Genomic DNA, 27,971 nt, shown 5'->3' on the forward strand with positions numbered 1-27,971 from the left:
CCTCAGGGAGCATTATATATAATAAAGAGGCTGCTGACCTGATTAAGGGGAATGAAGTCCATTTCACTTGTACAGTATAAACAATATGATCACTTATCAGTATAAAAATTACGTATTAATATAACCTGATACATTTTTAACATAACTCTACTCATATTTTTGATTAATTCAATTAAATAATATCCCTGCAGGGCCTGGAGAAAAATAAATATTGCAGAGTCATAAGCAAAGCGGAATATACGGTGCTCAAATCCCAATCAGGGTAAGGATAAAAATAAAAATTCTATTTTTTTAGAATTTTTAGACAACAACTTTTTGTATATAAATAGTTACTGGTGTTATTTTGTGAAAATTAGCAATTCGTGAGGGACCCACTTTCGAGTCTAGTCTTGGGATTTTTTTTTTTTGTGAGGAGGAGGGGATAATATTTCTTTTTCAAATTTTCCGGCCGATGTTCTATTTTTTCTATTGACATCTCATTTTTTCCAATTGTAATATGAAAGGACTTTTTTTGGAAATAAAAATATAGGCCATTTTATTTTTCCATTCTTAATTAAAGCTTTAAAGGGCGACATTTACATTTTTTTCGACTCATTACATGAAAATCAAAAAAATTCCCCAACTTTAATAATCCATTTTTAGAGGCTGACTAACCCCCCTTCCCCTGTGGCATCGGCCCTGTCTACTGCGGTTTCATATCATAGCCAGGGTAGGTAGTTGGGCGTTTGATAATTTCAACAAGATGATTTTTTTTATAACTGTCACATTTTTTTCGAATAGACAAAAACCTTTTAGAGGTAACATTTTTGGGAAGAGACTAAATTTGAAGGAATAACCTTCTTTTCGAAAAGATGATGAAAAAATATTTTTTTTAATTGTGATACTTATAAAAATTCTTCAAAAGTGGGAGGGAGTAGGAAATGGCCCCTTGGCTCATATAGATCCAGCGCCATTGGATTACAGCGGCCTAAGGCCGGCCCTGTTTTTCAGAATGGATAACATTTTCTAAGAATAAAATTAAGTAAGTGCCTTTATGTGTAGACTGACTATGAAATTAACTACGAACAATAAGTAATAACTAATATGCAACAATAGTCAATAATCTCAATATACAATAATATCGTTAACATTAAGCTCAAGACATTTTTGTACAGATATTAATCTTATATTCTTGTATAATAAAAGAAAACAATATATATAATATAAGTAACATTGTATAGTACAACTCATTAGACAATACTCAATCCTTAATATATGCCGACACAACTTGTCTGCAAATACACGGCGCAATTACCGCGGTAAAACACAATAGGATTTTATAGGAATGAATTTATAGTGAATGAAAGCATAATTAAATGTGAAAAATCCAAACTCAAAGTAAAGCTTAAATCACCAGAAAATGACGGCATGGGTATATTCTAATTTTTTCCAACTTCTTCTTTATGAAAAACATTTGAGATCCTATCCGGTATTGACTGGTTAGACTAGAGGACGCCGTAGTGGCTATTCTTGTTCATCGAACAGTTACTGGACTAATAATACTTTATAATAATTTTGTATTACCTTAATATATAAAAGTGAGAGGGAAGTGATGTGCAAACTTTAAAATATATCGTGGAATTCGAGACCTCCAAAACTAAGTCGTCATTCTCTTATTATAAAAATGTTTACTTTTTCAGCCTTGGCATGTATAACTATTATTGAAAAGTGAATTCTTTATGTATGATAATTACATAATGGAAGACTTACACAATTTATTACAGCTTATAATTATGTATTTTATAGGATATTTATAATCAAATGCTCCTCGCGCAAAGCTATGAATGTCAATACATCACGATTGTATTTGTTCAATAAAGTGCAGTCAACTCATCATAGTCACAACTTATAATAAACATACATGGCCTTTTGTTAGTTGGGTATGCCACTCCCAAAGATAAGAGTAGAACACAACCATCCAGGTACATTAAAATAACTCACTATTCAATGAATATCCGCATTTGGAGAATATTATAAAGTTTGTTTGTAAAAAACCTTATATAGTTGGGATATTATGAAATAATTAAGTTATGAATTCAGGAAGTGTAATGGGTATATTATAATGTTAAGACAGTCTCATGAAGAAGTTCATACAACCTCCTTCATGGGCGTTTCATTATAAATAACTAATAAGTTATTAGACGCACATGACAGGACTAAATTTTTGTAATTTCTTTTTAAAAAAACCATATTTATATCAATCAAGTAAGATATTTTAAATATATATTACTTAAAATAATTATAACCACTCATACGGAAACTGCGCGGAAGTTCCTCAAAATGTATGTTTACTACTAAAAATAAGCCTTTCCTTTGGCAAGGGCGAACCAAGGCCTCTTTCCATGTAAATTATAATATATATGTAATGGACGCTCAAGAACTGTTACGTAAGACGCAATGAATATATAGATACTATATTGTACTTTTATATAATACTGATAAATATAAGAAACTGTAAGAATTAGAGCTTGAAATTCAAAGTCGTTCAGAAGAAGGACTTATATTGAAGAAGTATGTTTTATTGATGATACTATTATATATATATATAATCATAATAATTAATAGAATGTGCATTTATATGAAGCGTACTAAAAATTCACATATTATATTATGGATTTGACATTGAGACTGAAACATGAAACTGAATGATGAAATATCCAACATTGATGTCGCATTGTATCAATGGCTAATTTTCAAAAGCTTTGTCTACTGGGGAGAGGGGCATAATTTTGGAATTAAAATTATTTGAAAAGACTAAATTTGAACAAATAACCATCTAATTTAAAGGCATGTAAATTATTTTATCTAGAAAATTATAACATTAAACGTTTTTAGACAATGGTATAGCTATCCGTGCAATTCCCGATTATATGTTTTGATAGGGAAAAGAGCGGGAAATTCTAATTTATTTTTGACTTAAGATTTATATTATATATAGATATTTAGTAGCAAGGTTGAGTGATATTCATTTGATGGGAAATATTTTTTTATGCAGCCAAAGATAAAATACTAATGAACAAATGCATTTTTTTAAATTTCAAAATGCAATGCTATTCATTACAGAAATAATCGGGTAACTAACTGTCTGACAAGGAAGTTTGCATTTATGTACTCTTAAAACAAGTTAGTTCAAAAGCTATTAATATTATCATGCAGATATGACAGCACAGCAATCATTTTTTTTAGCTAGTACTTGTAGTAAAGTCATGCGTTTTTATAGTTATTACTATTTACTTACTTGTGTGTTGAATAAAAAACAAAAAAGTACCGATAGACGGCGATAGACAGGCGGGCGAGCTTCCAGGAAAGATGAAAGAGAATGTTTTAGTGATAAGCTGAAGGATTTGTAAGGATTGAGTCAATGGGGGTTAGGTAGAGCTGTTATGTGTCGTCATAACAGCGCGTGCGCGTAAAATACAAGGTTATTTTATTATTATACAAATTTTTTTTTTGGATATAACATTTTTTTTGTTATTATTGAGAATAGGAAATTATAGCTGAGACGGGGATATTTCTTAGTTCATTTTAGTAGTAATTCTGAGGTACTGAGGTAATTGTCGACATGTGTCCGCTCTATCCATTCCATATGATTTTGCTGTACTTATGTCTTCTTCTTCCCTTACTTTTTGCGATTGTGGAAGGAGCTGAAGAGTTGGTTTCTTTTGGTATTATCCCAAGTAGATCTATGAAGTTGACCGAGTATGATAGCACGGAATTGAAGGCAACGTGTGTGAATTGTCCGCCAGAGCTCAAGGAATTGACACTGAGTACAAGTAGTAAAAAAGTGGCCTGGATAAGTGCAGTGGAGGGTTCTGATATATATCATCAGAAGCGATCACTTCTGGAAAGCGATTATGATCAGAGTGTGGTGGTTCCACTTCGAGAGGGTCAAGTAGGGAATTGGACCATTGCCTTCAATGTGACAGCGGATTTCCTGGGTTTTTCAAAAATCAAGGCATCTCTAAGTCCTTCCTCTCTTGTACCTTCATCCACTCTCAAAATGAGTGTTCTTCGTAGGCCCACTGTGGCTTCACGGATCTTCACATCCTCCGTTGCCATTCTCATTTCCCTTGCCTATATCAACATGGGATGTGCCATGGATTTAGATGTTGTCAAATCCAACCTCAAAAGTCCTGTTGGACCAATCATTGGATTTCTCTCTCAATTTATAGCTATGCCTCTTATAAGTTTTGCACTGGGATTCGTCTTTGTGGACTCAGCCCCCTTGAGGCTGGGTCTATTTGTCACTGGTGTCAGTCCGGGCGGAGGAGCATCCAATATATGGACTCTCATGTTAGGAGGAAGCCTAGATCTTAGTCTCACCATGACCACCATCTCGACATTGTCCGCGTTTTTCATGATGCCTCTCTGGTTGTTCACTCTCGGACAATTCATTTTTGACAAAACTGACATCGTCATTCCTTATCTTAAAATATTGACCTATGCAACCTGTTTGATTGTTCCACTCCTCATTGGAGTCGGTATAAAAATAAAGGCTCCAAGAGTATCAAAGTTTATGGTGAGCATTCTCAAGCCAATGGCACTTGCTCTTCTCCTATTCATAATCGTTTTTGGTATCTACGCTAATCAATATATTTTTTATATTATGGACTACAAAGTATGGTGTGTTGGAATGGCACTTCCATGGTTTGGCTTTATGTTTGGATGGATTGTATCTATTCTCTGTGATCGTAAAATGGAGGACAAAATTGCCATTGCCATTGAGACAGGGATTCAAAACACTGGAGTGTCCATTTTTATTTTATGGTTCACTTTAGATAGGCCTCTTGGAGATTTAGCAGGTAATTCCGCGATCTTCTCTTTATTTTAATAATTAATTAGCGTAGCAATGATGGAAAGAGAGAGGAGGGCGAGGGCGGGGGAAGTCCCCTTCAAGGTAATGATTCTTGTGAAATTGCGCTAGTTTACTGTGATAAAGGTTTTTACGTGCAGTCTCTCGTTAAATAATTATCAATTTTCGTACCTGCGTGAATGTTTTCTTTCAAAAATACGTTACATCGCAGAATAACATATTTGCAATTCTTTGTACGCATGTTTGATGTTTTTGAAACATTTCCAGATTTATCAATTAATTATGCAACAACTCATACTTGACCTTTCTCAAGACATACTTATTTTTCTTTATAGCTGTGATCCCTGTCGGTGCAGCCATGATGACTCCAATCCCTCTTCTCTGTGGATTAATTTTTCTCAAGATAAAGTCTACATTTTGCGCTAAATCAACTGAATACACATCTGGAAACATCGAAGATGGAAGTTTTACTAGAGATGGAAAGGCAGCTCTCTCGACAGTGAGCTCAATAGTCAAACTGTCAGCACTTGATAACCGAAATCTTGAACCCTTAGCTTAAAAAAATCGAAAATATTTTTATTTATTTATAAATTGATGTATTTGATTTGTTATGATTATGATATCACACCATCAAAGATCAGAACAGCACAAGAAATAAGTATTATTTTATCTCATCTCTTCTTGATGCCTGTTCTTTTTCCTCAAGGATTCATTTCATATTCATCATCGTTGTTGTAGTTGAGTCTCATATCCTTACAAACTCTCGAAATCAACACTACACAGTGTAATTACTTTCTATACTTCAAATAAAAAAATTATTAATTAGCCAAGCCAATTTATGGATATGCATTTAAGAAGTTCGGCCATGATGGGTTATTCTACTATCGAAAAAAGACGGATTCCCTTATTTTAGATTTTAAGTTATAAATTAATTATGTATTCGTGAAATACAATTTATATTTTTAGAAATGTGACGAAATGGAATTCGATTTGAGAAATTAATAATTACATATATATATGTGTATCACCTTATATTAGTCTTACAATGAGTATAAAATAGATAACTTAAGTATTACGTATTTGAACATTATTCAGCTGTGTCCTTGTGTCAAAAGTATGAATCTGTCTTTCTTTAAGAAACAAAACATAATTACTAATCTAGATCGGTCATGATATTGCAAATAAAACTGATGCTTGTTTTCGATGCATAAATTTTTTTTTATTTTAAAGCCAGGAACTATTTATTACTCTTTTCTTTATGAGAGACGACCTTGAAAGTATTATTTGGCCTTGAACTTGGGTTGTGCCCTAAGTAACATTTTTATTAAGTCTACAGGGGTTTAGAAGGTGAAATATTATACTTTTATATCTGATAAATAACAGATTCGTTATTTCGTTCTTTTTTTTTTTTTTTTTGCAATATAGAACTTTTTGATGCATATAGTATAAAATTATTGATTTGGTAGAAAAATATTAATGGGAAAACCGGGTCATAAAATTATTTTTTGATCAATTCCTTGGGTGGAGCAAAGAAAAATCCAATCCTGTGGATCCCCCTGATAATTGATTATTTATGAGCAAATTAAATACGTTTTATATCTACCATTATATTGTGTAGCTGCGAATTCATTATTTATAATAGTAGTGGGGTAGAAAACAAGAATATTACGTTTTATACGCTGTTGAGGATATATTATTTCTAAATTATTATTAAACAAGGCATGGGTTATACAGGTAGAATAAAACATATCCCAGTCCCCCTCCATTTTTACTTTTTGTATTTACCGTTGGGGTAGGTAAATAATAGGAACGGTTATGAACATTCTTTAAAACTTGGATAATTAATTCCAAAATTTGCTAATAATGAATAAAGTACAAGCTCTTCCAAAAATAAATGTATACCGAAAGTCAACAAAATGAAAAATTTATATAGAAGGCAATTCAAAGAAATTGTACACACAAGACATTATACTATGTACAAGGATATTTCAGTCTTTAGGTTGGACAAAAGCTCCAGGAAAGTAACAGATGATTAACAGCTCATCATTTTCCCTATATAATTATTGATTTTTACATTATGATGAAAAAGCTGGGAATGAATGTATTATGTGCATAGATCCATTCCCTCATTGACATTTATATACTAATTTTCTTCTAATTGTTCAAAAGCTCTAATGTATGTACTCAACCTTTTTACACACCTATATACATATGTAATTATGCTATTACATATAAAATAGGCATTAGATAAGATCGAAAGCATTCAATGAAGTGCAATTAGGTTGAGAGATCATTATGATAGGGATATTAGAAGATAACACATGTTTTAGTGAGAAAAAGAGAGAAAAGTAATCCTTAGATTTACGTAATAATCATGACTTTCTCTTGTAATATACTTTGTTTATTAAATAAGAATAGTAAGAAGTAAAACAAAATGACGGAGTCAAACATATGACATTAAGTTCTTGACTCATCTTGAACATCATAAGATTAAATAATAATAAGTATATCATTCATATGAAAAGAAAAAAGTTACGCTGAATTCTTTATATCACCAGATAACTTGAACGTCATCATAGTCTTACCTAGCGAAGGCATCAATTAAACATAGTTGCATTGTTCCTTACCAACCAACTTTACTCCTTAGTTTTCTCCACGAGAAGAAAAATGTCCTTTGTAGTAGTCTTGAACATTTTAGTACGTTGAGTCTTATATTAAGTCCACTTTAGAAGCGTAGGCCTATTTAAGAATGGTAATTCCGTCTTGTATTTTCACATTTTTAATTTTCCAAAAAACACACATGTATTTTATTATACACAAATATTAAAATAATTCAAAAAAGGTGAGGGCATGCCCCCGGTTCCATTTGCAGTCATTATTAAATACTATTCACTTTACCTATTATTATCATCATCTCAAAGTTCTCGTTTTTTTATACGGATTATAGAGTAATCCTTCAATTGTTCATATTTATTGCCGTATAAACATATTTTTTTCAGATTCGAATCTGTTTAATTAGACAGCAAAATTGTACTATAATAGATTATGATTTATCCTTTATGTACTAATAATATTGATCACGAAAACATGCGTAATAGTACTTGCTTATAAAATGATTGAAGAAATAGAAAAAAGGAGAGGAACAAGCTATACTGTTGTAACATGTAATAGAATTTCATCTTATACAAAATAATATTGTCAACTTCATCATTCGATAATAGTCACTATTATAGAACATGAAATGTTATAATCAATCTCTTGATACGTAGAAATATATATATGATCTTAAAAAGAAGTAACATCATTCATTTTCATTGTTTCCATATAATATATACATATATAATTGACGAGAACTTATAGAACAGTAATTATCGTTATCATCAAACACATGCGTTTCAGAAAATTAGTATGATTATTATGAGTCAAAGTTAAAAACATGAATGTAACAATAATAGCTAATAAATAATAGGTAATCCATTTCTTATTAAACATCCTTGAGATGTTTTATCAATTTAAGAAGAACATTTTTAGATTCGTCATCACGAAGTTTTTTCAGTTCTTTTTCACAAACATCAGAATGATCCTCTATCACTTCATGAGTTTTTTCCAAGGCATCTCCCGTTAATATTTGATGAGAAATCTTTTAGAAAATAATAATATTAAAAGTTATTACAAAAATTATTTTATTACCTCTTTCCAATTCACTTCATCGACAATCAATTGATTTCCACGAATTGGGAGATTAGAAAGTAATTTCTTATTATTTTGAAAATAGAATACAAGAGGGAGGGACGTTAAGTCGAATCCATCGACAGGACATTCCGAAATGACGTCAATTTCCATTTGTGCTTGGTGTGCTAATGCAAAATGAATTCCAAATCTATATCCGAGATTCTGAAGCTACATAAGAGAGTGTATCATATTAATGTCAATGCCTGTATATCAAAGTCGATAAACATACTTCAATGGAATGTCCTCCGAGGCTACAAGATCCTCTACATACGTTTGCCATGAGACCAGCCCATGAGAGGGAACTTCTTAATTCCCAGTGTTTATATATTATTTGATCCTTTTTAGGAAGATGCCTTCCGCTTACATCTCGGGTTGTTATAAATTCGGACTGTGTAAAATCAATTAGTGACTTCGAAATGATGTCGACAATCATTGAGCTTCTCATGAGAGCAAGATTCATACAGGCCTAAAACATAACAATACGTAATATCAAATTGTAAATGTTTGTGATTGCATGTTTGCTCGAATGATAATACCTGAGCCAATAGGTAATCTCCACCAAGGAGTGCTATCTTATTTCCAAATTCTAATTGAAGCAAATCATCTTTGAGCTCAGAGTCTACTCGACTATGCAAGTCATTTGGGAGATTTATCAGACTTCTATGTATATATTGGGCGGTATAAATGAGTTCAAGGGTCTCTGCTAATTGTTGCTGAACCTTGAGAATACCGTGTTCTTTTATAAAGTCATCATTATTCTTAAACTAGGAGAGAAAAAATATAATACCACAAATGATATGAATTAAAGCATAATAAAGTATTCGATAGATGGGCCTACATGCTCCGGATCATTGATCAATCGAGAGAAAAGAAGGGAAATGAGACCACGAACTTGAAGAGAATTTCTTCCTTGGAAAACAAGTCTTTTCATGGTAGTTGTAAATGGATGATTTGAAGAAGCAAGTTTGCGAGCGTGAACGGCCCAATTCGACATATCCTCGTTCATGAAAGCACTCAAACTTGCAAAACTGGAGGGAAACCCAACAAGTTTTTCCGCTTCCGAAAGAACACGATCCCATCCTCGTCGTTTAGGAATATGTACTTGAGAAATATGAAGAGTCCGAATGATGCTTCTACTACTCCCTATCATTTTATTTAATAATTAAAAACTCTGGATTATGGATAATATCAATATAGTTAATGACTGCAAAAGAAATTGGAATTAAAAGTTTCACTTTACTACTGTCAAAATGCTAACATCATTTTGATGAAAAATGAGAGCTATCGGCTAGAGCTTATTTACTCTAAGCGCTCATGGAAGTGCAGGTAGAAGATTTCATCGGTGCTATCTCTTTAAATACAGGCTCAAGAGTCGACTGCGTATGATTTCATTTTTATATTATTAAACAATTTCATATTTTCCAAAGAGAGGTTGAGAGACCAAAAAAAATTATTCACAGAAGAAAGCTATGACCATAGAGATAAAATAAATGTGAGGATTTGAAGAAGTAGTTAACGCCGTAAAAAATATAAATAGTTGACCAAAAGATTCGAATTGTAATAGTTCAGTATGTTAAAAACATAGAAGGCGCTCCAAATATTTATATATATATTTTTTTAATGTTTATTGTAATAATAATAATAATTTATTACTATAATTATATGAATTTAGAGATGCCAATAAGGATAGATTACATGTAATAATAACAATAGTTACTTATAGTAATCTATGAAATAAGTTGATTTTTAAACAGATTATTTTATGAAATAGGTATATTAATATCTTAGTCCAATTTTTACATTTAAATATAATTTTATCTAGTCTTTCAAAATATTTATGATGGATTTGGGAGATTATTTTGACAATAATTCGATTCAAAAATCAATAAAATTATTGATTATTAAATTGAATAAAATTCCTGAGTACGCTCAGGGCTTTGTTTCCTGAATCCTCTCACTCTAAAGTTTCCCCAAATGATATAATTTTATTCCTGTATAACATTTGAAATAGATTTAATTAGTGTTTGAATCAGGAGATGAATCGAAGACATGATAATTAATAGATTGAAGGGCCAAATTATTTTTCTAAAAAACCGATATTTTTTACACCGACTATACTATAGCTATAAAATAGTCAGAGCATGTAGTAGGAAATACTAAAGACCCCAAGAGTCCTTTAGGAAATACTAAGTGTTCTCGATTTTTTGGTCAACTATCTTTTTTTTCTCGTCTGCTGTCGCAACGTCAAACAATTTCCCTTGATATTGCTCAGTATATAATAGTTTTGGATAGGTCCAAGAACTGATTTCCTTAAAAGTATTTTTTCCCGTCTTTTCAGTCTTTTTTTCATTCCAATCTTCTTTACAATTCAACAGTCCTAAGGACTGATACATGGGCCATGGGTATTTCAGTCCTACGGTACTAGCCAAGCTATCTTTTTATTTTCTTCACTCCTAGCTAGGATTAAAGAATTTAAAAACTAAGGATTTGGATATAATATAATGATCATTATTACAATCATGATACTAATGATTGCTATAATAATATTGTTGTGTAAGTAGTTACTAATTACAACATTATTTCCTTTAAAATCTTCCATATAGCTTAAAGTTAATGATTTGCCCTCATTCAAAAATTGAATTTTATTGGAATTTTTTCAATAAGTAACTTAGTAATATTTAAGGGATATGATATGAATTAGATGCTGATTTATTGCTTCAAGAATTAATGTTTATAAATTAATAATATCAAGTTAATATGTTTTAACATTATGCCATTTACATTAATATCTGTATACTACACCTACCAATGCATATAACATTTAATATTACAATCAAATTTTCTTAATTAATTTTTCTATTTTCGCTACCTAACTTCATTATTACATTTGTAAATAACTTATTTATGTCGTTATCTGTCATTATTTTGAATGTCTTTAGATTATAATTTTAACTCTACAAGAAATACAGTCCGTAAATACCTTATGGGTATACTCAGAGACACAAAGCTTTAAGACGAATAGATTCAAAAAGTTTAAAAGTATTTCATTGGATAGCTGAAAATATGAACTTATATTTTAAAAAATGTGCCTCTCCAAAAACGCTCTATATCGTTGTCAATTTGAGATAAGGCCACAACAATATTTCAACTCATTTTTGAATTGATCTCATAATAAAGCTATGAGCTTTTGAACAAAAAGCACCTATTTCCCTCTTTAAACAAAGATAACTGGAGTTAAAAGTATGATGCAGGCATTTAAAAAATTGTTTTAATATTTTTTAACATTCAGCTTTAAAACATATTTACATAATTTATCCCTATCTTCAACACCAAGGGCTTAAAACAGCTATGAACCTTAAAAAACAACAACAAATGTTTGGCCTTTTTCTGAAGACCACGAGTGTATGAGAGAAAAAATAAGGCCATATTTGGAATCAAAGATAAAATTCTATTAAATAAAACATATACTGTTTTTGTACGATTTTTGCTGTTAGACAGTGTTATCAGATATGGGTTTTAAAGAAGCATCCCTTTTTTGGATATACATGGAGTAAGAGTTAACGTCGATACAGTTCCAAAAACATTTCAGCATATATAAAAATTTATCTGTTTCTTTGAAATTTATAAATTTTTCATCCTGTGAAGCATAATGATTAAGGGCGTTAATAGTAGATTCGTGGAAAAACCTTACTGACAAATTCACATTTGTTCCTTTCGATCGGTTGAGGGGAAATAAATTCTATGATTAAGCTTGTTAGCTATTTTCAGTCCATGATCCAGTTCCATATTATAGATTTGTTTAAAAGGAAGGACAAGTAAAATTCCCATAGTTTCTAAAGTTGTTATAATAATTTCAAAAGATGTGTACAGAATCAAAGAGCAGAAATATTTTTTGTTCTGATGATAGAAAAGGTTGAGAATGTATGTGGGAGCAGTTCCATTTCCAAGTTCATAAGCATGGCACTTATGCTCATGGATTTGTTCCATGAGCATCAACAATTGTTGCAACTGGTTCAAAGTCAACTTCGGTAACTACTTGAAGAATCTTCATACAATTTTCTTTAATAATTAATGACTTAATTCAATTTATAGGTGCCATAGCCACCATTTCACTATAGTTTCCAATAATACTCTTAATCATGAAGCAAAGCAAAGGTTTAGAGTAATTTCCACCATTTTCACATTAAAAAATTCCTATAACTGAATTCTACTCGCTGCGATAAATAAACTTTGTGAATTATTATTGACACAAATTTATCTTTTTCATTTAAAAGTCTTGATTTGAGATAATCAATTCTAGAATTTGCAACTCCTCCATGAACAGAGAAAACACTTGCTAATCGTTTATAATGGGTTATTGATGGTAATAAAATCAATCCAGATTCCTTAATTTATTTGCATAAGACAGGCTAATACCACAGCGTTGAAAGTCCTAATAATGTTGATTAGTATCTTCGTCTGCTCAAACTTACAGAGAATAAATGGAGTTGTTCAATAATAAATCCAAAATGATTAAGGAAATGCGATTCTTGCTCATTAACAGAGTCTTCCCAAAAGTTTAATTGCATAATTTAAACTTGATACCGGTTCGCCTTTATCTAATCTATATTTCAGATAAGTCAAAATGTTGACAACGTCGGATATAAGAGTTAAGATACTTGAGGAACAAATTCTTAAATTTTTTGGTGCATTTTCGAATCGACAACACATACCTTAAAAAACATTGAGACACGTGAAATCGATCATGTCATATGAAAAAAAAAATCAACTTATTAGCAAGAAAACAAGTTGCCCTCCAGAGCCCAGGAGTCTTGTCTGACCTGAATTAAATATAGCCCCATGTGCGTAACCCAGAATTCTCAAAAACTTTTTTTGATGCCTAAAGTCTGTATCTGTCTCCGTTTTTGAAAGAAATATTCTATACATTTTATTAGGGGGCATCTACTATAAATTATAGTCTATAATATAATTATAATAATATAGTAGATGTCCCCTAATAAAAACCAATACAGACTTAAGACATTAAATAAAAGTCGTTCAGAATTCAGAGTTACGTACCTAGGGCCATGTGTCATTCGGATTAAACCAGATTTTGGGGCTGTGGAAGCTAAATTTGTTTTTTCGCTAATAAGCCGATTTTCTTCATAAAACAAGGTCAATTACTCGTGTCTCAAAGTTTTTTTTAAAGATATTGGTTGTCGATTCGAAAATATACCAAAAAAATAAAAAATAAAAAAAACGAATTAATGCACAACGGGAAAGGGAGGACGTATAATGAATACGAATTTTAAAAAAGTATCCGAAGAGAATTAGCGAGTTAGTCTTATTATGGTTGAAGAACATATTTATAATTAAATGGCCAAAGGATAGAAGAACTTCATATGTTGTCTATCGGCATGTTTTACTAAATTCTGGTGTTATTTAAAGCATTAATAAAATAATTTTAACTTAAATATATAATACGGGTACGTCCTAGTATTAATATAAATTATATTATTGTTTGCTTGATTCTAAGCGAATACCATCTATATATTTTAAAAATACTACAAATTTTACGACAATAAAATTAATATTCAATTAATCGAAACAAAATTGTGGTTTATGAACAGTTAATTGATAATAACGATAATTAATGAACAGAATAGGTAACGAGTGCATTAAGTAATATATAATAGTAACTACTAATAAAAAAATGAATAGGAAGTAATTATATTGAACTACTCATGCTCGTTTTTAGCGTTCAAGTCCTCTAGTAAAATATATCTTTTGGGCTACGAGTTAGGACGTAAGTACGTTCCATCACTCTCACCTATGCATATATGGACCCCAGTATCGGGGAAGACCCTTTATCTTAGATTAATCAGTTATATACCCCTAAAATAAAGTTTGGAATAAATGGGAAGATATAAATAATATATGTGTGCATTTATATATTATAAAACCTCCCACATATTCACAGTTCTCACCAACCTACTTCTTCAAATCACTTTTCAAATGCAATATACTGCAGTAAATACCTCATATTGCATATATAGAGACGACATCTGTACCTGGTTTAATCAATACTCCATCCTACCAGTATCTAATGAACCATTTATTAAGATTCGAAATTGAGGCATCTAGTAGCTAGGAGGGATTTTAATTCAGCATGTGATGATGAAGCTAAAAATACAAGAGGAGAGGAGGGGGAAAAGCATTAAGGTGAATGAAAAGAAAGAAAAAGGTTTGAAAAATCAGAAATAAAGCCCTGACCAATGAGAAGGGAGACTCTGAAAAGAAGTAGCGAATGAGAAGCAAGGATAGTCGTTGCCTCATGCGCCTGTAATCACTTACCTTCTGTCTCAATAATTTAAGACTTAAGTGGATTCCAGACTCCAAATTAGTGGTAAGGACCCTCAATTATTACTCAATCCAGTCTCTCCTTCTTCATAATATAAATATATTTGGAAGGAACTATTAATTATGGACTTGTCAAGTGCTAAAGTGTCAGATGAAGATCGGGTGACTCTCTGTCGAAAGTATTTCATTGCTGGATTTTGTTTCTTACCCTTTGCATGGTTTGTGAACGTGCTCTGGTTCTATCCACAAGGATTTAGGAGAGAGGATTTTCCAGGACGAAAGAGCATACGTAAAATGGTTATTGGATCTGCGATTGGTGCCTCGCTTTGGACGGCCGCTTTCATATCTTGGATCATAGTTTTTTACAATTACCGAGCTTCATGGGGTCCTCTTGGGGATCGAATGTCATTTAACATTCCAATTGGAATACCTTAAGCATTACGCCTTGACACTTCACATTCTAATCTTTGTATTGATCATATATGTATAAAGGACTCTGATTTAAAAAAAAATTTATTCATTAATAATAATTAATAAATATGACGGCTAAATTAAAAAAATTATCTAAACTCATATAAATGTATTACTTTTTATCTTTCAGAGATACTTTGTGACAAGTGACAACAAAGTGAATTATTCTTATATCTACTAGTATGCTTCCAGTGATGGAGATCATGCTTCCATCAGTATCTTCAAATGTCCCAGCCTTTTTAGCTAAACTTTGGAAAATGGTAGATGATCCGTCTACAAATCATCTTATTGATTGGTCAGACGAAGGAAATTCTTTTATAATTCATAATCAAGCGGATTTTGCACAAAAAATGCTTCCCTACTATTATAAACACTCTAATTTAGCCTCTTTTGTGCGGCAACTAAATATGTATGGTTTCCATAAAGTGCTTGGAATAGACTCAGGAGGTCTTAAATCTGAAAGAGCAGATCAAATGGAGTTTGCACATTCGGATTTCCTTCGAGGTCATGGACATTTATTGGATCAAATTAAGCGAAAAATATCGACTGGGAAGAATAGTGGGGCTAACTCGGGGAATTACTCCACTACATTTGTTCCAAATCTCAAGTCTGAAAGAGTAACTGAGGTTTTAAATGAAGTCAGCATTATCAAAGATAAGCAAGATGAAATGGATGGAAAGTTGGATTCCATGAAGAAAGAGAACGAGGCACTCTGGAGGGAAGTTGTGACACTGAGACAAAAACATCAATCTCAACAAAAAATTGTGAACAAGTTGATTCAATTTCTAGTGAGCCTTGTGCAACCTCGAGTGGGTGGAGGATCTTCAACTGCTGTGAAAAGAAGGTTTAATAATCTTCCACTTGCTTTAGAAGGAGAACATTCTTCTTCAGCGAAGGAGCCTAAATTATCTGAAAATGTTAATGGGCCCATCATTAAGGATGTTACCCATATATCGAATGCAGATTTCTCTTGCCCCATCACATCTGGAATAATTGAAACTCCATATAGTCCCATGCAAGCTGTGGATCCTACTCTTGTAAGTGGATCAATACCGGTCTCGCATATGGTCACAAAAGAGAAAAACACAAATTCATTATCATCTTCTTCAATTTTGAACTTAAACGATCCTCTCTCTGGCATCAACACCATGATGACAAACTCTCGGCCTATTTTAACACGAGAAATATCCAAGGAGGATATTGATCTCGATATGAACAACATGCAAAAAGATCTAGACAATTTAAAGGATATATTGTCTGGCCAGGTTACCCTGGATACATCCATCATTTCCAATATATTTAACCCCGAAGAACCACTTTACTCCTTTGTACCTTCCTCTGGTGGAGCTCCAAGCAGTAACAACTTGAGTTCCACACCTATCATGGATGATCTCTTACGTGCCATGAATTCGAATGAAAAGTCCTCAGTCGCTCCCTCAAACAACAAATTACAGTTAGAGTGTGATCCGCCTGTTGGTTTGGAAATAAACATGAATGACCACCACCACCACCATTCATCTTCATCCAATAACATGAACAGAAAAAAATCAGTTCTTAAACTGTCTAATAAAATTATTATGGAGCCTGATGATATTTCAGAGTTAAATACTCCAGCTATATGCTTAGAAGAGGATCCTCTTTTAACTCAGTTGAACGAATAGACTAAAGTGGGACAAGAATTCACACACATATATTTATTATATATATATATATATCTAGTAATATAAGACACCAAGAAATAATTAATTATAATTATCATCATAGTACATAAAATGTACTATTGCATCTTAATGTTGGTTATGTGTGTATTTTTAAATACTTATTTCTAGTATTAACAACAAATTAAAAAATTCTTCATTTAGCGAATGTGTGGTTGTCTAAAGTTCACTTTCATGGTACTATACATGTAATTATTTTACATCGCAAATGAATTTGAATATATGAATATCTGTAAAATAATTAAAATACTATTATTATATATATTAACAACAAGAGTGATAACCGATAGTCCATACCTCACTAAAATACTACATCGTACCATTTTTGGAATTAACAGGTGTAGACTAATATAAACAAAATATATGGGTTACGACAAAATGGATTTGACTCAAACAATTTGGTATGTGGTATTATTGATACGTAAGATCTAGTATTTAATCTGACTGGGTGAGTTCTGAGGTCTTCAAAATTAAGGTTGAATCGATTTGAATTTTGATTAACTTTTGATTTGTGATAATTCATATATCGGTAACTAAAGCGATAATTGAAGACAATTAATAATTAAACCTAATTGAAAAGGTAATTTGAGGCCGTTTCATCGCGACAATTTATCGTTGAATGAACCATCAATATATACTGTATAAGTTGTTACTTCTACATGTTGGAAGAATTTAGAATACGTGTTGTAATAAGGATATAAACACCATTAGACGTTTTATAAGTAACTATGTAATTTTTGACAAATGGCTAAGATTTTTCAACAATGGCACATTATAAAATTTATGTGTCCATAGTTATATTAATAGTAAATTCAAAGAAATAGGTCATTTTAACGTTATCAAAATAAAGTGATTGTGTCAATGTTGAGTGATTTTAATCAAAATATTGTTATCAAAAAATACCTAATATATCCGAACTATAAGGATTAAAAAAAATCATCTTGCATTTTATAAAATTGAGTCTTAATGTACTCATATGTGACAAATATGGAGCTGCTCGATTATATGACTTTAAATTATAAAGTGACTCACTTTCCTTGAGAGATGATATTGTATTTAAGGATCTTTAGAGGAAAATAAACTCCTCAATTTATTAAATTGAAATTTTTATTGTTTTTTTTTTTTTTGCAAGCATATGCTAATTTGTAAACTCAGCTATGAGCAAATGACAATGTATGTTAAGGAATATAATATCTTCATATTTATCACGAATCCGCCATGAGCTCCTTTCTAAGGCGGAAAAGTCTTTGTAACCACATTTCTTCCCTTTGCTCGGCATTCGCAAAGAGCTTGGGGTGACAAAGTCCTTCAGAGTCAATGGTCTTGAGGATTTTCTTCTCAACAGAGGTTCCAAAGCCAAACTCTGTGGAAACGCTTTCTTTATTCACATGGGTCTGAGACTCCAAATACTGTTTGTAAGATGCTGATGAGGAAAATTCTGTTGTAACGAAGGAGTCACCATTTATACTCTCAATGTCTTTATTGCGTTTGAGACGATCCGCCTCGCTCAAGACTATATTTTCTTCAATGAACCTTTTAGGAGAAGGAACAGATTTCTTATGATCTGGAGAGGAGGATGATCTCTTTTTATTCTTTTTTATAGGAGGCGGAGAATCCTTTGGGTATTTCTCGGAGGATGTTGAAGGAGATCTTTTTCGGTGTCTCTCGGAAGAGGATGAACGTTTTCTACGTCGATCTGGGGAAAAAGATGGAGATCTCCTTCGACTGGACTTTTTTGAACTTTTCTTTGGATTTCGCTTCTTATATTTGTGACGTGAGTGACGGGAAGATTTTTTCTTCCTACTGTTATAATATGGATCAGAGGAGGAAGATGACGTCGAGGAGGACCGAGATCGAGAAGCTGATCCGTGTGGCATTCTTTTAAGCTTTTATTCAGGTATCACAATAAATTTAATTTTTCAGTAAATAATAGTATAGTCCACAATTAACTGGGTAAGGAATGATAATTATTTGTTTTTCATTTTGACGTTAATATGACGGAAGGAGACTTTAAATTTTAATTATTAATACATAAATAATCCTAGACTTTGACTTACAGAAAACTATCAATAATAACAGCTAGGTACGGGCCAAGGGGCTCAATCAGCTGTTTCAACTTAATTTCTAGCTAATTCGGCCCGACTGCCAGCTGGCCTGCTGTATCCAGTATATCCCATTCATCTCAAATGTTATTCATGAATCATGAAATAGAACTACTTTGTAAAAATTAGAGGTAATGTATAATAACTTGTGGAAATTATGTGGTATTTACTATTTAGTAAATTTTGTATTTAATAGAAAAAGCCATAACTGTACTCTGAATGAACTCAGGACCTTAGCCCTAGAGACTACGGATTAAATATAAACTCAGATACAACACATGAAATCTCTAGCTCAAAGGAATTAGAAACAGGATTCACGCAACCTTTTAGAACATTCTTTAAGGTTTAAGGAATGATAGACCTGTTGGATTTACGCCTATAGAGTCAAGGATGTTGCACCGGATGTTGGGTGGATTGCGAAGGGGTTTCAAAGCAAATTCCCTTTGGACTAATACCTTAACATGTGGTATCCTTCTTACAGGAGGAGACATTATACAACAAAGAATTGATCAATCCTTAAATGCATCATCCTCTAATAATTCTTATGACTATGTAAGAACGGGCCGAATGTGTGCGGTGGGTCTGAGTCAAGGCCCTCCACACCATTATTGGTACATTTGGTTGGATAGATATTTACCTAAAAGAGATCTTCGCACTGTCTGTTTCAAAATACTCGCGGATCAAATTTTAGCCGCACCGTTTTTTGCACTTACTTTTTTCTTTGGAATGGGTCTCTTAGAGGATAGAAGGATATCAGAGATTTGGAAGGAATTCCTCAACAAATTTCCTACTATATACATTTTTGACTGGTGTATTTGGCCTCCCACTCAATATATCAATTTTAAATGGGTTCCTCCTCACTTTCGAGTCCTATACGTCAACATTGTTACACTTATTTGGGATGTCTTTCTCTCATTCATCAAACACATTGTACTAATTTGATTTTTTAGTTGTAATTACAATTTTCATTAATGCAAACAATTCTATTTTCCAGGATGAAGACGAAAAGAATCATCGAACCTAATAATTTATTTTTACAAAAATGTATAATTAATTTTGATTAAAACTAAAGAAGAAGAGGAGATCCAGAGTTAATATCCATGCATGACACTGAGGATGAGCTATAACCAAGCATTTGGGAATGAACGAGCTTCCTCAAATTTGTTACCTCTCTGTTCCAATAATTCTTCCTCAATATTCTCTATAAATGCATTAAACATCTCATCGTCTTCATCACTCATCAATTCCTCCAAATTTAAGACAAAAATTTGTATCAATAGACTCTCTAAAATTCGCATACTATTTAAACAAGAAGACTGAATGTTTTTGTAATTGTTAGAAACGATTAAAGTCCGTATATATATATTTCTTGGGATTGAAGAGGCGTTTCTAGCCAAGGATAGAGATTCCTCCGAGAGTGAAAGTATCTCTTCTAAAATCCTTAGATTTTCCCCATACATATCGATAAAATCACAAAGTGTGTCTCTAACTTCAAAAAACTTGTGTGCGAGGCTCTCAGATACGCTACTTGTACTTAAAATCTCTTTTTCCATAAGCTCTGGATTTCCTCCAATTTCATCTATAATCATATTTAAAAGAATAGTTAAGTTATCATGTTCCTCCAACCTCGGGAACTTGAGTTCATTCAACAAATCCATCATTTCCTCATAATTATTTAGCAATATATTCCAAAAATCCACTGACGAAGACATTTTTCAATTAACTTCCATTTAAATCAATATTCATTCACTCTTATTAATTTAGGAAATATGTTTGTCATTGTTCAATACATATTTTAAACTCTTTGCTCAATCACATAATGAAAAAAGTATTGTATTATTTTATATATATATATATTTATGATACATATAGTTTTGTGATTTTCCAATATTTAATTTAAAATTTACATTCAACAAGTGTTTTGTATCCCATAATATAAATGTTATGGATTATAACATGTATATATATATATACTTAATCTTGTTCATATAAGATCTTCTCATTTCTGAAGTATTTGTAAGTGTAACACAATATCTTTTATAATGTATGGATTTCATTTGCTCTTGATCCCCCCCATAAGAATTATGTTCCGTTAAAAAAGTATTTTTTTTTCTTTACTTATTTCGTGCTCTGTAAATATTTAATGTTATTTTAGTCTCGTTGTTCATTGGAGGTTGATAGCTTAATAGTCCGTTATATCATTGACATATGTTTTTTTACTCTATCAAAATTATATTTTATTGATATTTAGTTTTATACATATATTATATAAATCCATGATATCCTCTCATAGCTTGTTTGGTTTCTATTTTGATCAAAGATTTTTGGTGCTATAATTCCATTATAGATAGTAATTATAAAAAATGTCTTAGTTGGCTAATAGATTTAAATAAATATAATTAATATTCCTCATAATTTTTTTTTAGGTTGATGGATCAGTAAATTTCATTAAAAGAGAGGGAAATCAATTAAATTCCTCATCAGCTTTTTGATAGTGTTTGAGTTATGACGTCATCTCGGCCCGAGTGGGTTTGATTTAAATCTGTCAACAACATGGAAATGGAACCAATACTTTCGAGTCCCCGTTATTATTGGGGATGTTGTATGGTTTGTCGGGAAACAGGGAGTCATAAAAGACCATTGAAGCGATGCTCGCGTTGTTTGTTTGTGTAAGTCAATAAACCTACAGGTTTATAGCCTATTTTTTAATTTTCTTCTTCAGGTATTATTGCTCAGTGGAACATCAGAAAAAGGATTGGAAATCTCATAAGAAAATATGCAGTTTCTTTTCTCGCTCACCATGCTTTGAGGAAGTACACGAGGATTTAGAGAAGTGGATGAAGTATCGAATCCAGTTACTGCGCGATTGTGAGTCAATTCAAAATGAACGCGCTCTTCAGCCCTGGGAAAAAGATATGTTCTTTTTTCCCAAAGTCTGTCGATTCTGTCGTAAATTCAGTAAGGATAATACTTATGACTGTCTTGAGTGCTTGAATGTGACTTACTGCTCTGAGGAGCATAAAAGATTTTATGATCACTCCAAGATTTGCAAAGAACTAAAATTTGCAATGGGATGTGATAACTATGAGGCCACTGTGTCTGTTGCTGCTCCTCGAATGCCGTATGAAAATGATGGTGAATTTTATCCTCATTACTCCACAGGAGATATTCGATCCTTTCTTATCAAACAAACACAGTACCGACCAGGAAAGGCAAATTTTATGGCAGAGTTAGAATTCAGATTTTTGACGGATCGTTTATCAGGGCCTTTGTCCATCATTTACTCTGGAGTATGTTCTAAGCTATCCAACGAGAGAGTAATAGAAGATCTAAAGCATCTCACTATTCATATCCCCGGTAGTAATATCATGGAAATGCTGGGAATTATTAAGTTTGAATATATTCTTCATCGACTCCCACAGTGTGAATCTCTAAAAATAGTTTTTGTTGGACCAGAGTTAGATAATGAAGAGGAAGGACCTTGCTCCAGTATTAGAGAGTGTGGAGATTGTGGTGATAAGGGAAGGAGTGTATTATACGAACTTCATCGGTGTGAATACAAGGACTTTGTTTCATCTCCTGATTACTCTCTTCCGGACTTGATCACTGTTTTTAATTGTGGGTTCCACGAATTTGAGAATCAAAGTGAATTAGATACATGGAAAAATAGTTTGTCTAGCTTAACCAAAAATCCCGGAGTTCCACTCGTTTTTACTTCCTATACTCTGAGTGAGGCTCAACATGATATGAGACTTGTTAAAGCTTATGCTAATAGATCCTTGAATATCATTCTTTCATGCGTCAATAATCCTTACAGAAGCCATCGACCAATAAGAGATCTTGAATTTGATGGAAATGTTGATGTTTTTTACAATAATCAGTTTATTTCCATTGTTAAATGAACATTAATTTAAATGCATTGCTAATATTTCAAATATATGTAGAATATTAAATCAGGCACGAGTCCCATTTGTTCATGTTTATTCAATAATACATATATTGAAAGGTAATTTCAAAAAAAATAAGCTCTCCTATTTTAGGACATTATACGGATCTTAATAGTGCTTGAGGTTTCTATATAGTTAAAATAAGGCACTGAATAATATTAATTAAATATTGATTTGAAATGTAGTGTTTTTTGATTGAAGAGGAAATCAGAGGTGGGGTTGATATTTTTTATTATTTTACAAAACATGAGTGAAATTTTGTTCTAATCTACCTCCCACTTTATGGAGATAATATTAAAATCATCGGGACCATAACTACAGGAAAAAATACTTTATTTAATGTATATACGCCTTTTAATAAATTATGGCATAAATACGACTTACGACTGGCATTAATACGAATATTATAAATAAGACTTAGTTAATGTCTGCTAGGCATTTATTTTTCTATGATTGGAACTAAAGCTTTAATTGTAACTCTTTCAGTAATAACAGTCTCGTGAGTATCTTGACGTAAGATTGACTTGTGGGCTTCAAATTCAAACAAACAACAATAAAGAGCCGCTGCTTCCAGCAAGCTGTTTCTGTATACACTGCTGCTTTTCAAGCGAGCAGGAAAAACGAGAGTCGCTTCTGATGCGCCTTATAGCCCAAGCTATCTATTGTTATTTATTGTCTATATTAAGGAGACACAACATTTAGTGAGGCGGTCCGATCCAATACCAAGGAAGTTCAAAGCCGATCATTGAACCAAGTTGTTGTTTTCTTTCGTCGAAAAAAACAAACAACCAATATCTGGGTTCAATGATGGAGATAGAACCTGAGGTGATTCCTTCCTACTACGCTTACAGCCCAGAAGGAAAGATCAAAGGATTAAGAGGTCCTTTTTTTAATGGTGTAAGGGAAGTCTCGTCTCGGGACTTAACTGTGGGACTCTTTCAACGGGATGGAGGTTTTTTGTCCCCTATTCTTATTAAAGAGAAGGATGGTCTTGGCATACGTATTCAGCCTGGGAGTTCATTGGGTGACATTCGATCTGCCATTGGATCTCGTAAACTCCTCCTTGTCACGGATTCATCTTCTCTCTCTACCTCAGAGAAAACATTTAAAGAATTGCATAAGTTCCTTGAGTTACCTCCCGAATCCCGCTCTGGTTCTCTTTTTACAACAATAGACTTTGTGGGTACCAAATTAGAAACACAGGTGGTTTCACCTCGTATAGTCCGACACTTGGATTGGGCCGATAAGGCATGGCCTCCTCATCTTAGAGACACTCATTTCCCTAATACTCAAAAAAAGCTCTATATTGGTTCTAAATCCTCGTTCATTGATTTCAAAGTCAATCCTGGTGGCTCCTCTTCATGGCATTTTGTTTACTCAGGTCATCAAACTCATCTCCTCATTCCCCCAACAGATGATAATCTCAAAATATACGAAGACTGGGTTGCACAAAAAAGAAAGCCCATCGTCTTTCTTCCAGATTCTGCGAAAAATATCCTCAAAGTCGAATGTCCAGAAGGTGCTACACTCTTTATTCCTGGTGGATGGATACACGGAACTTTTAATAATGAAGACTCCCTCGTTTTTGGTGGCTTCTTCATGCACAGCTTTGGAATTGAAAAACAGCTACAAATTTCATTTATGGAAGAGTCCTTGCAATTGCCAATAGGTGAACGGTATCCACATTTTACTGAAATGCTCTGGTATGTTTTGGATCGTTATATTCACAGACTCCTTGGTAAAACTCATTTAGATCTACCTGAAGAAGAGAAACGTCGCATGAAGCTGGAAAGAGGAGAGAATATTGATCCTAACAAAGAGATCCTTTTCCGAAATCTAAATGAAATCCCACCTTCCTCCGAACACATCCATTTAACCCAGGCTGAACTTCAGGGTATCAAGTTTATAGTTATGTATTTGCATCAGCTCTCATCCAATAAAAAAAATGTGCCTTTGATGTTGCCTGATCCAATTGGTGTCATCAAGGATGTGAGAGCACTTGTACTGGAGCATAAAGAAGACTGCCCTGAAAAAGCCATTACCTCCAAATACATTCTACGTTGGACTGAGAATGATGATGTTGATAACTTCCTTAAAAAATCTCGCAAGAATTTCTTACCTCCAATTGATAAAAAAACGGCGGTTATTAAATCCAAAAAGGAGCCACCTTCAAGCCCTTCCTCAAGTAGAACGAATACTGTTGTATCTGCTGCAACTCTTCTTATGGGTAATAATAATTGTAATAGAAGACGTCGGGTTCGTTGTAAAGTCTGTGAAGCATGTATGGGAGGGGATTGTCAGATTTGTATTTATTGTAAGGATATGCTCAAATATGGAGGACAAGGAAGAATGAAGCAAACATGCGAAAAAGTAAGGAGAAATTACATCATACTAATAGTAAATATAGAATAATTCATTCATTCCTTTTTCAGAGACGATGCTTACAGCCTCAATTACCCATTTGTGCATTTTGCTCTGTGTGTAATTTGGATGGTTGGTTTGGAACTCCTAAGCTTCAATCAAAGGAGTGCGATCGACCAGAAGAACCTCCTAATCTGTTTGAGTGCACAGTTTGTCTTGAAATTATTCACCCAGCATGTGCTGAAAAGACAATTGGCCTTGGAAAAATTAACAATGAACTCTGTAACTCTTGGGAATGTACTAACTGCTTTAACTCCGGCTTTGGAACTGCTCCTAGTCGAATACGCAAGAGAAAATTGTCAGTGGAGGGCGAGGATACACCTCCAGAAGAAACTTCACAAGAGTATTAATCCATGTTGTGCTAAATTTAGAAATTAGGTGCCTGTAATCTATTTGAGTTTTTTTTTTTTTTTCTCTCCAACAAGTATTTATTTATGTACATTCAAACATGTATAGTGCATGTACATTGATTATTCTATGGTATACATGCTTGGTGCTAAGCATTTAATTTTAATATTATATGTAGTTTGTGTCAATTTTATTATACGAACAAATATATAGAGTGTAACCTTGTTTCCTCTCATTTCTTAGCTTTTTCCTATTAAGACAAGTCGTTAATGCCAGGCAATAAGTAATAACGTAAAGCATCACGGAAATTTTATTTTATATCCAGTTTGAAGAATAACCAATAATAGTAATTGTAATCTTATAATTAAAAAGTATTTTTGAGGGAATGAGTCAAAACATCGGCAGATTCATTTGAATAGTTTCTTGATGGACATATTCTTTTCTGAATCCCTCTGCATTATCTTGGCAACAGCCATTTCAAAGTCTTCCTGTGTGACATGAACTCGTCTCTCCCTTAGAGCATACATTCCAGCCTCTGTGCAAACTCCCTTAACTTCAGCGCCAGAAGAGCCGGGCATCGTCTCAGCAATTTTACGCAAGTTAATCCCTCTCGTCAGGTTCATTTTACGAGAATGAATTTTTAGAATATCAAGACGAGCTTCCTCATTTGGAGGTGGAAACTCAATCTTACGATCGATTCTCCCAGGACGCAATAGAGCAGAGTCTAGAATATCAATACGATTGGTTGCCATAATGACTTTGATGTTTTTGGTGGCTTCAAAGCCATCCAATTGATTGAGAAGTTCCAACATAGTTCTTTGAACTTCCGAGTCTCCTCCCCCACTTCCAGATTCAATTCTGGCTGAGCCAATGGAATCAATTTCATCCATGAAAATAATGGAAGGTGCATGCTCTCTGGCCATGACAAAGAGCTCTCTCACCATGCGGGAACCCTCTCCGATGAACTTTTGAACTAGCTCTGAGCCTGAAACTCTGATGAAGGTACACTCCGTGTGATGAGCCACAGCTCTTGCAAGCAGTGTTTTTCCAGTGCCAGGAGGCCCGTAAAGGAGCACACCTTTGGGTTGAGCGATCCCAAGTGCATCAAAGAGCTCGGGGTGTTTAACGGGCAGCTCAATCACTTCCTTTATTTCCTTGATCTGCTTGTCTAATCCTCCAACCATTTCATAGGTGGAGTCTGGGACCTTTTCCACCATCATGAGTGAGACCAAAGGATCCACCTTGTTGGGCAATATCTTGTGCAGAGCGTACGAGTCATTTCGAAGAGCAACTCGACAGTTGGGAGTGATTTCTCCAATGTCAATGTTCTTGTCAATGTCCACCACAAACTTCCCTTCGGGGTGAACCTTCACCAAGACCTTCTTCTTATCCATGGCCTTCACGACCTCTCCTACATATGAACCCTGCTCCTGGAGCAATTGAAGCTCTTCCCTTAACATTCGCACCTTCGCATTCAGCTCATTCCGTTGAGCTTCCAATCGACGCAAATTCTGGTTCTTGTTCGCTACAGTTTGACCCAACTCCTCGATTTTTGTCACGTAGTAGGTTCTCAGACCCTCGGAGGGTCTTTTCACCACTTCATCCGTTTCCATGGAGATTAGTCGTGGGTTGGGACTCATGATGTCTCTCGTATAGGATCAATTAATATTCAGTATTCTTTGAAAATCTTAAAGATTAGTACCAGGAGAAAACCGCCGATTCACTCTCAGCAGCTGGCTTCAACTTATTTCTTTATTTTCTTAAATCAGTAATTTTCTACAATATTACAGCTATTCCTAGCTGCAGCAGTTGTCAACTCATTTCCAGCCTCTTCAATATTCTGCGGCCCTAGCTCTAGCTAACTAAAACACTCTTCTGGTGACGTCATAAATACTACTTTACATAATGTCCTATTCTCATTGGAAAATCATTCCGTCTCCACTTCAATTAACATCCAAATGTTGATATATCTGCCTCTTGATGGATTACTTCTCTCCTGTAGCTATTATTCTTCCCTCTTCTCGAATAGATCTAGAGAGAA

At 33.3% G+C, this 27,971-nt stretch overlaps 9 protein-coding genes across 12 annotated transcripts; 6 read left to right on the forward strand and 3 right to left on the reverse strand.

The window, feature by feature from the left end:
• Window positions 1-3,429: 3,429 nt before the first annotated feature.
• LOC121124962 (P3 protein) lies at window positions 3,430-5,927 on the forward strand. The gene is made up of 2 exons (XM_040720112.2): window positions 3,430-4,841; window positions 5,188-5,927. The coding sequence occupies exons 1-2, from the start codon at window positions 3,602-3,604 to the stop codon at window positions 5,409-5,411; spliced, it is 1,464 nt and encodes a 487-aa protein (XP_040576046.1). The 5' UTR covers window positions 3,430-3,601; the 3' UTR covers window positions 5,412-5,927.
• Window positions 5,928-7,237: 1,310 nt separating this feature from the next.
• Window positions 7,238-10,026, reverse strand: Pdss2 (Decaprenyl diphosphate synthase subunit 2). 3 transcript variants are annotated; one of them, XM_040720148.2, is made up of 6 exons: window positions 9,843-9,998; window positions 9,423-9,727; window positions 9,121-9,348; window positions 8,814-9,050; window positions 8,543-8,752; window positions 7,238-8,492 (listed from the first exon to the last, which is right to left on the reverse strand). In XM_040720148.2, exons 2-6 carry the CDS (start codon window positions 9,588-9,590, stop codon window positions 8,337-8,339), a joined length of 999 nt encoding a protein of 332 aa, XP_040576082.1. In that variant the 5' UTR covers window positions 9,591-9,727; window positions 9,843-9,998; the 3' UTR covers window positions 7,238-8,336. The 3 variants fall into 3 exon arrangements, with proteins under 3 accessions (XP_040576082.1, XP_040576074.1, XP_040576065.1); XM_040720140.2 differs by having other exon boundaries at window positions 9,825-9,962; XM_040720131.2 differs by having other exon boundaries at window positions 9,423-10,026.
• A 4,822-nt stretch (window positions 10,027-14,848) lies between these two features.
• On the forward strand, window positions 14,849-17,260 carry Hsf (Heat shock factor). Of its 2 annotated transcripts, none has more exons than XM_040720114.2 (2): window positions 14,849-14,969; window positions 15,525-17,260. In XM_040720114.2, the coding sequence occupies exon 2, from the start codon at window positions 15,577-15,579 to the stop codon at window positions 17,053-17,055; it is 1,479 nt and encodes a 492-aa protein (XP_040576048.1). In that variant the 5' UTR covers window positions 14,849-14,969; window positions 15,525-15,576; the 3' UTR covers window positions 17,056-17,260. The 2 variants fall into 2 exon arrangements, with proteins under 2 accessions (XP_040576048.1, XP_071747468.1); XM_071891367.1 differs by having other exon boundaries at window positions 14,890-14,969; window positions 15,035-17,260.
• On the forward strand, window positions 15,047-15,358 carry pen-2 (presenilin enhancer). The gene has a single exon (XM_040720184.2). The coding sequence runs from the start codon at window positions 15,047-15,049 to the stop codon at window positions 15,356-15,358; it is 312 nt and encodes a 103-aa protein (XP_040576118.1).
• LOC121125064 (uncharacterized) lies at window positions 17,182-19,187 on the reverse strand. The gene has a single exon (XM_040720170.2). It carries the CDS (start codon window positions 18,987-18,989, stop codon window positions 18,318-18,320), a length of 672 nt encoding a protein of 223 aa, XP_040576104.1. The 5' UTR covers window positions 18,990-19,187; the 3' UTR covers window positions 17,182-18,317.
• A 271-nt stretch (window positions 19,188-19,458) lies between these two features.
• Window positions 19,459-20,374, forward strand: LOC121125073 (mpv17-like protein 2). Its single transcript, XM_040720178.2, has 2 exons — window positions 19,459-20,144; window positions 20,209-20,374. Exons 1-2 carry the CDS (start codon window positions 19,605-19,607, stop codon window positions 20,236-20,238), a joined length of 570 nt encoding a protein of 189 aa, XP_040576112.1. The 5' UTR covers window positions 19,459-19,604; the 3' UTR covers window positions 20,239-20,374.
• Window positions 20,375-21,330: 956 nt separating this feature from the next.
• LOC121125011 (putative protein MSS51 homolog, mitochondrial) lies at window positions 21,331-23,171 on the forward strand. The gene is made up of 3 exons (XM_040720115.2): window positions 21,331-21,564; window positions 21,641-21,883; window positions 21,937-23,171. The coding sequence occupies exons 2-3, from the start codon at window positions 21,768-21,770 to the stop codon at window positions 23,114-23,116; spliced, it is 1,296 nt and encodes a 431-aa protein (XP_040576049.1). The 5' UTR covers window positions 21,331-21,564; window positions 21,641-21,767; the 3' UTR covers window positions 23,117-23,171.
• Window positions 23,172-23,654: 483 nt separating this feature from the next.
• LOC121124978 (jmjC domain-containing histone demethylation protein 1) lies at window positions 23,655-26,155 on the forward strand. Its single transcript, XM_040720113.2, has 2 exons — window positions 23,655-25,531; window positions 25,594-26,155. Exons 1-2 carry the CDS (start codon window positions 23,966-23,968, stop codon window positions 25,930-25,932), a joined length of 1,905 nt encoding a protein of 634 aa, XP_040576047.1. The 5' UTR covers window positions 23,655-23,965; the 3' UTR covers window positions 25,933-26,155.
• A 67-nt stretch (window positions 26,156-26,222) lies between these two features.
• Window positions 26,223-27,937, reverse strand: Rpt6 (26S proteasome regulatory subunit Rpt6). Its single transcript, XM_040720119.2, has one exon. It carries the CDS (start codon window positions 27,568-27,570, stop codon window positions 26,338-26,340), a length of 1,233 nt encoding a protein of 410 aa, XP_040576053.1. The 5' UTR covers window positions 27,571-27,937; the 3' UTR covers window positions 26,223-26,337.
• Between the last annotated feature and the right edge of the window lie 34 nt (window positions 27,938-27,971).

Source organism: Lepeophtheirus salmonis, chromosome 1 (assembly GCF_016086655.4).
Source record: "Lepeophtheirus salmonis chromosome 1, UVic_Lsal_1.4, whole genome shotgun sequence".
Taxonomy (NCBI): Eukaryota; Metazoa; Arthropoda; class Copepoda; order Siphonostomatoida; family Caligidae; genus Lepeophtheirus; species Lepeophtheirus salmonis.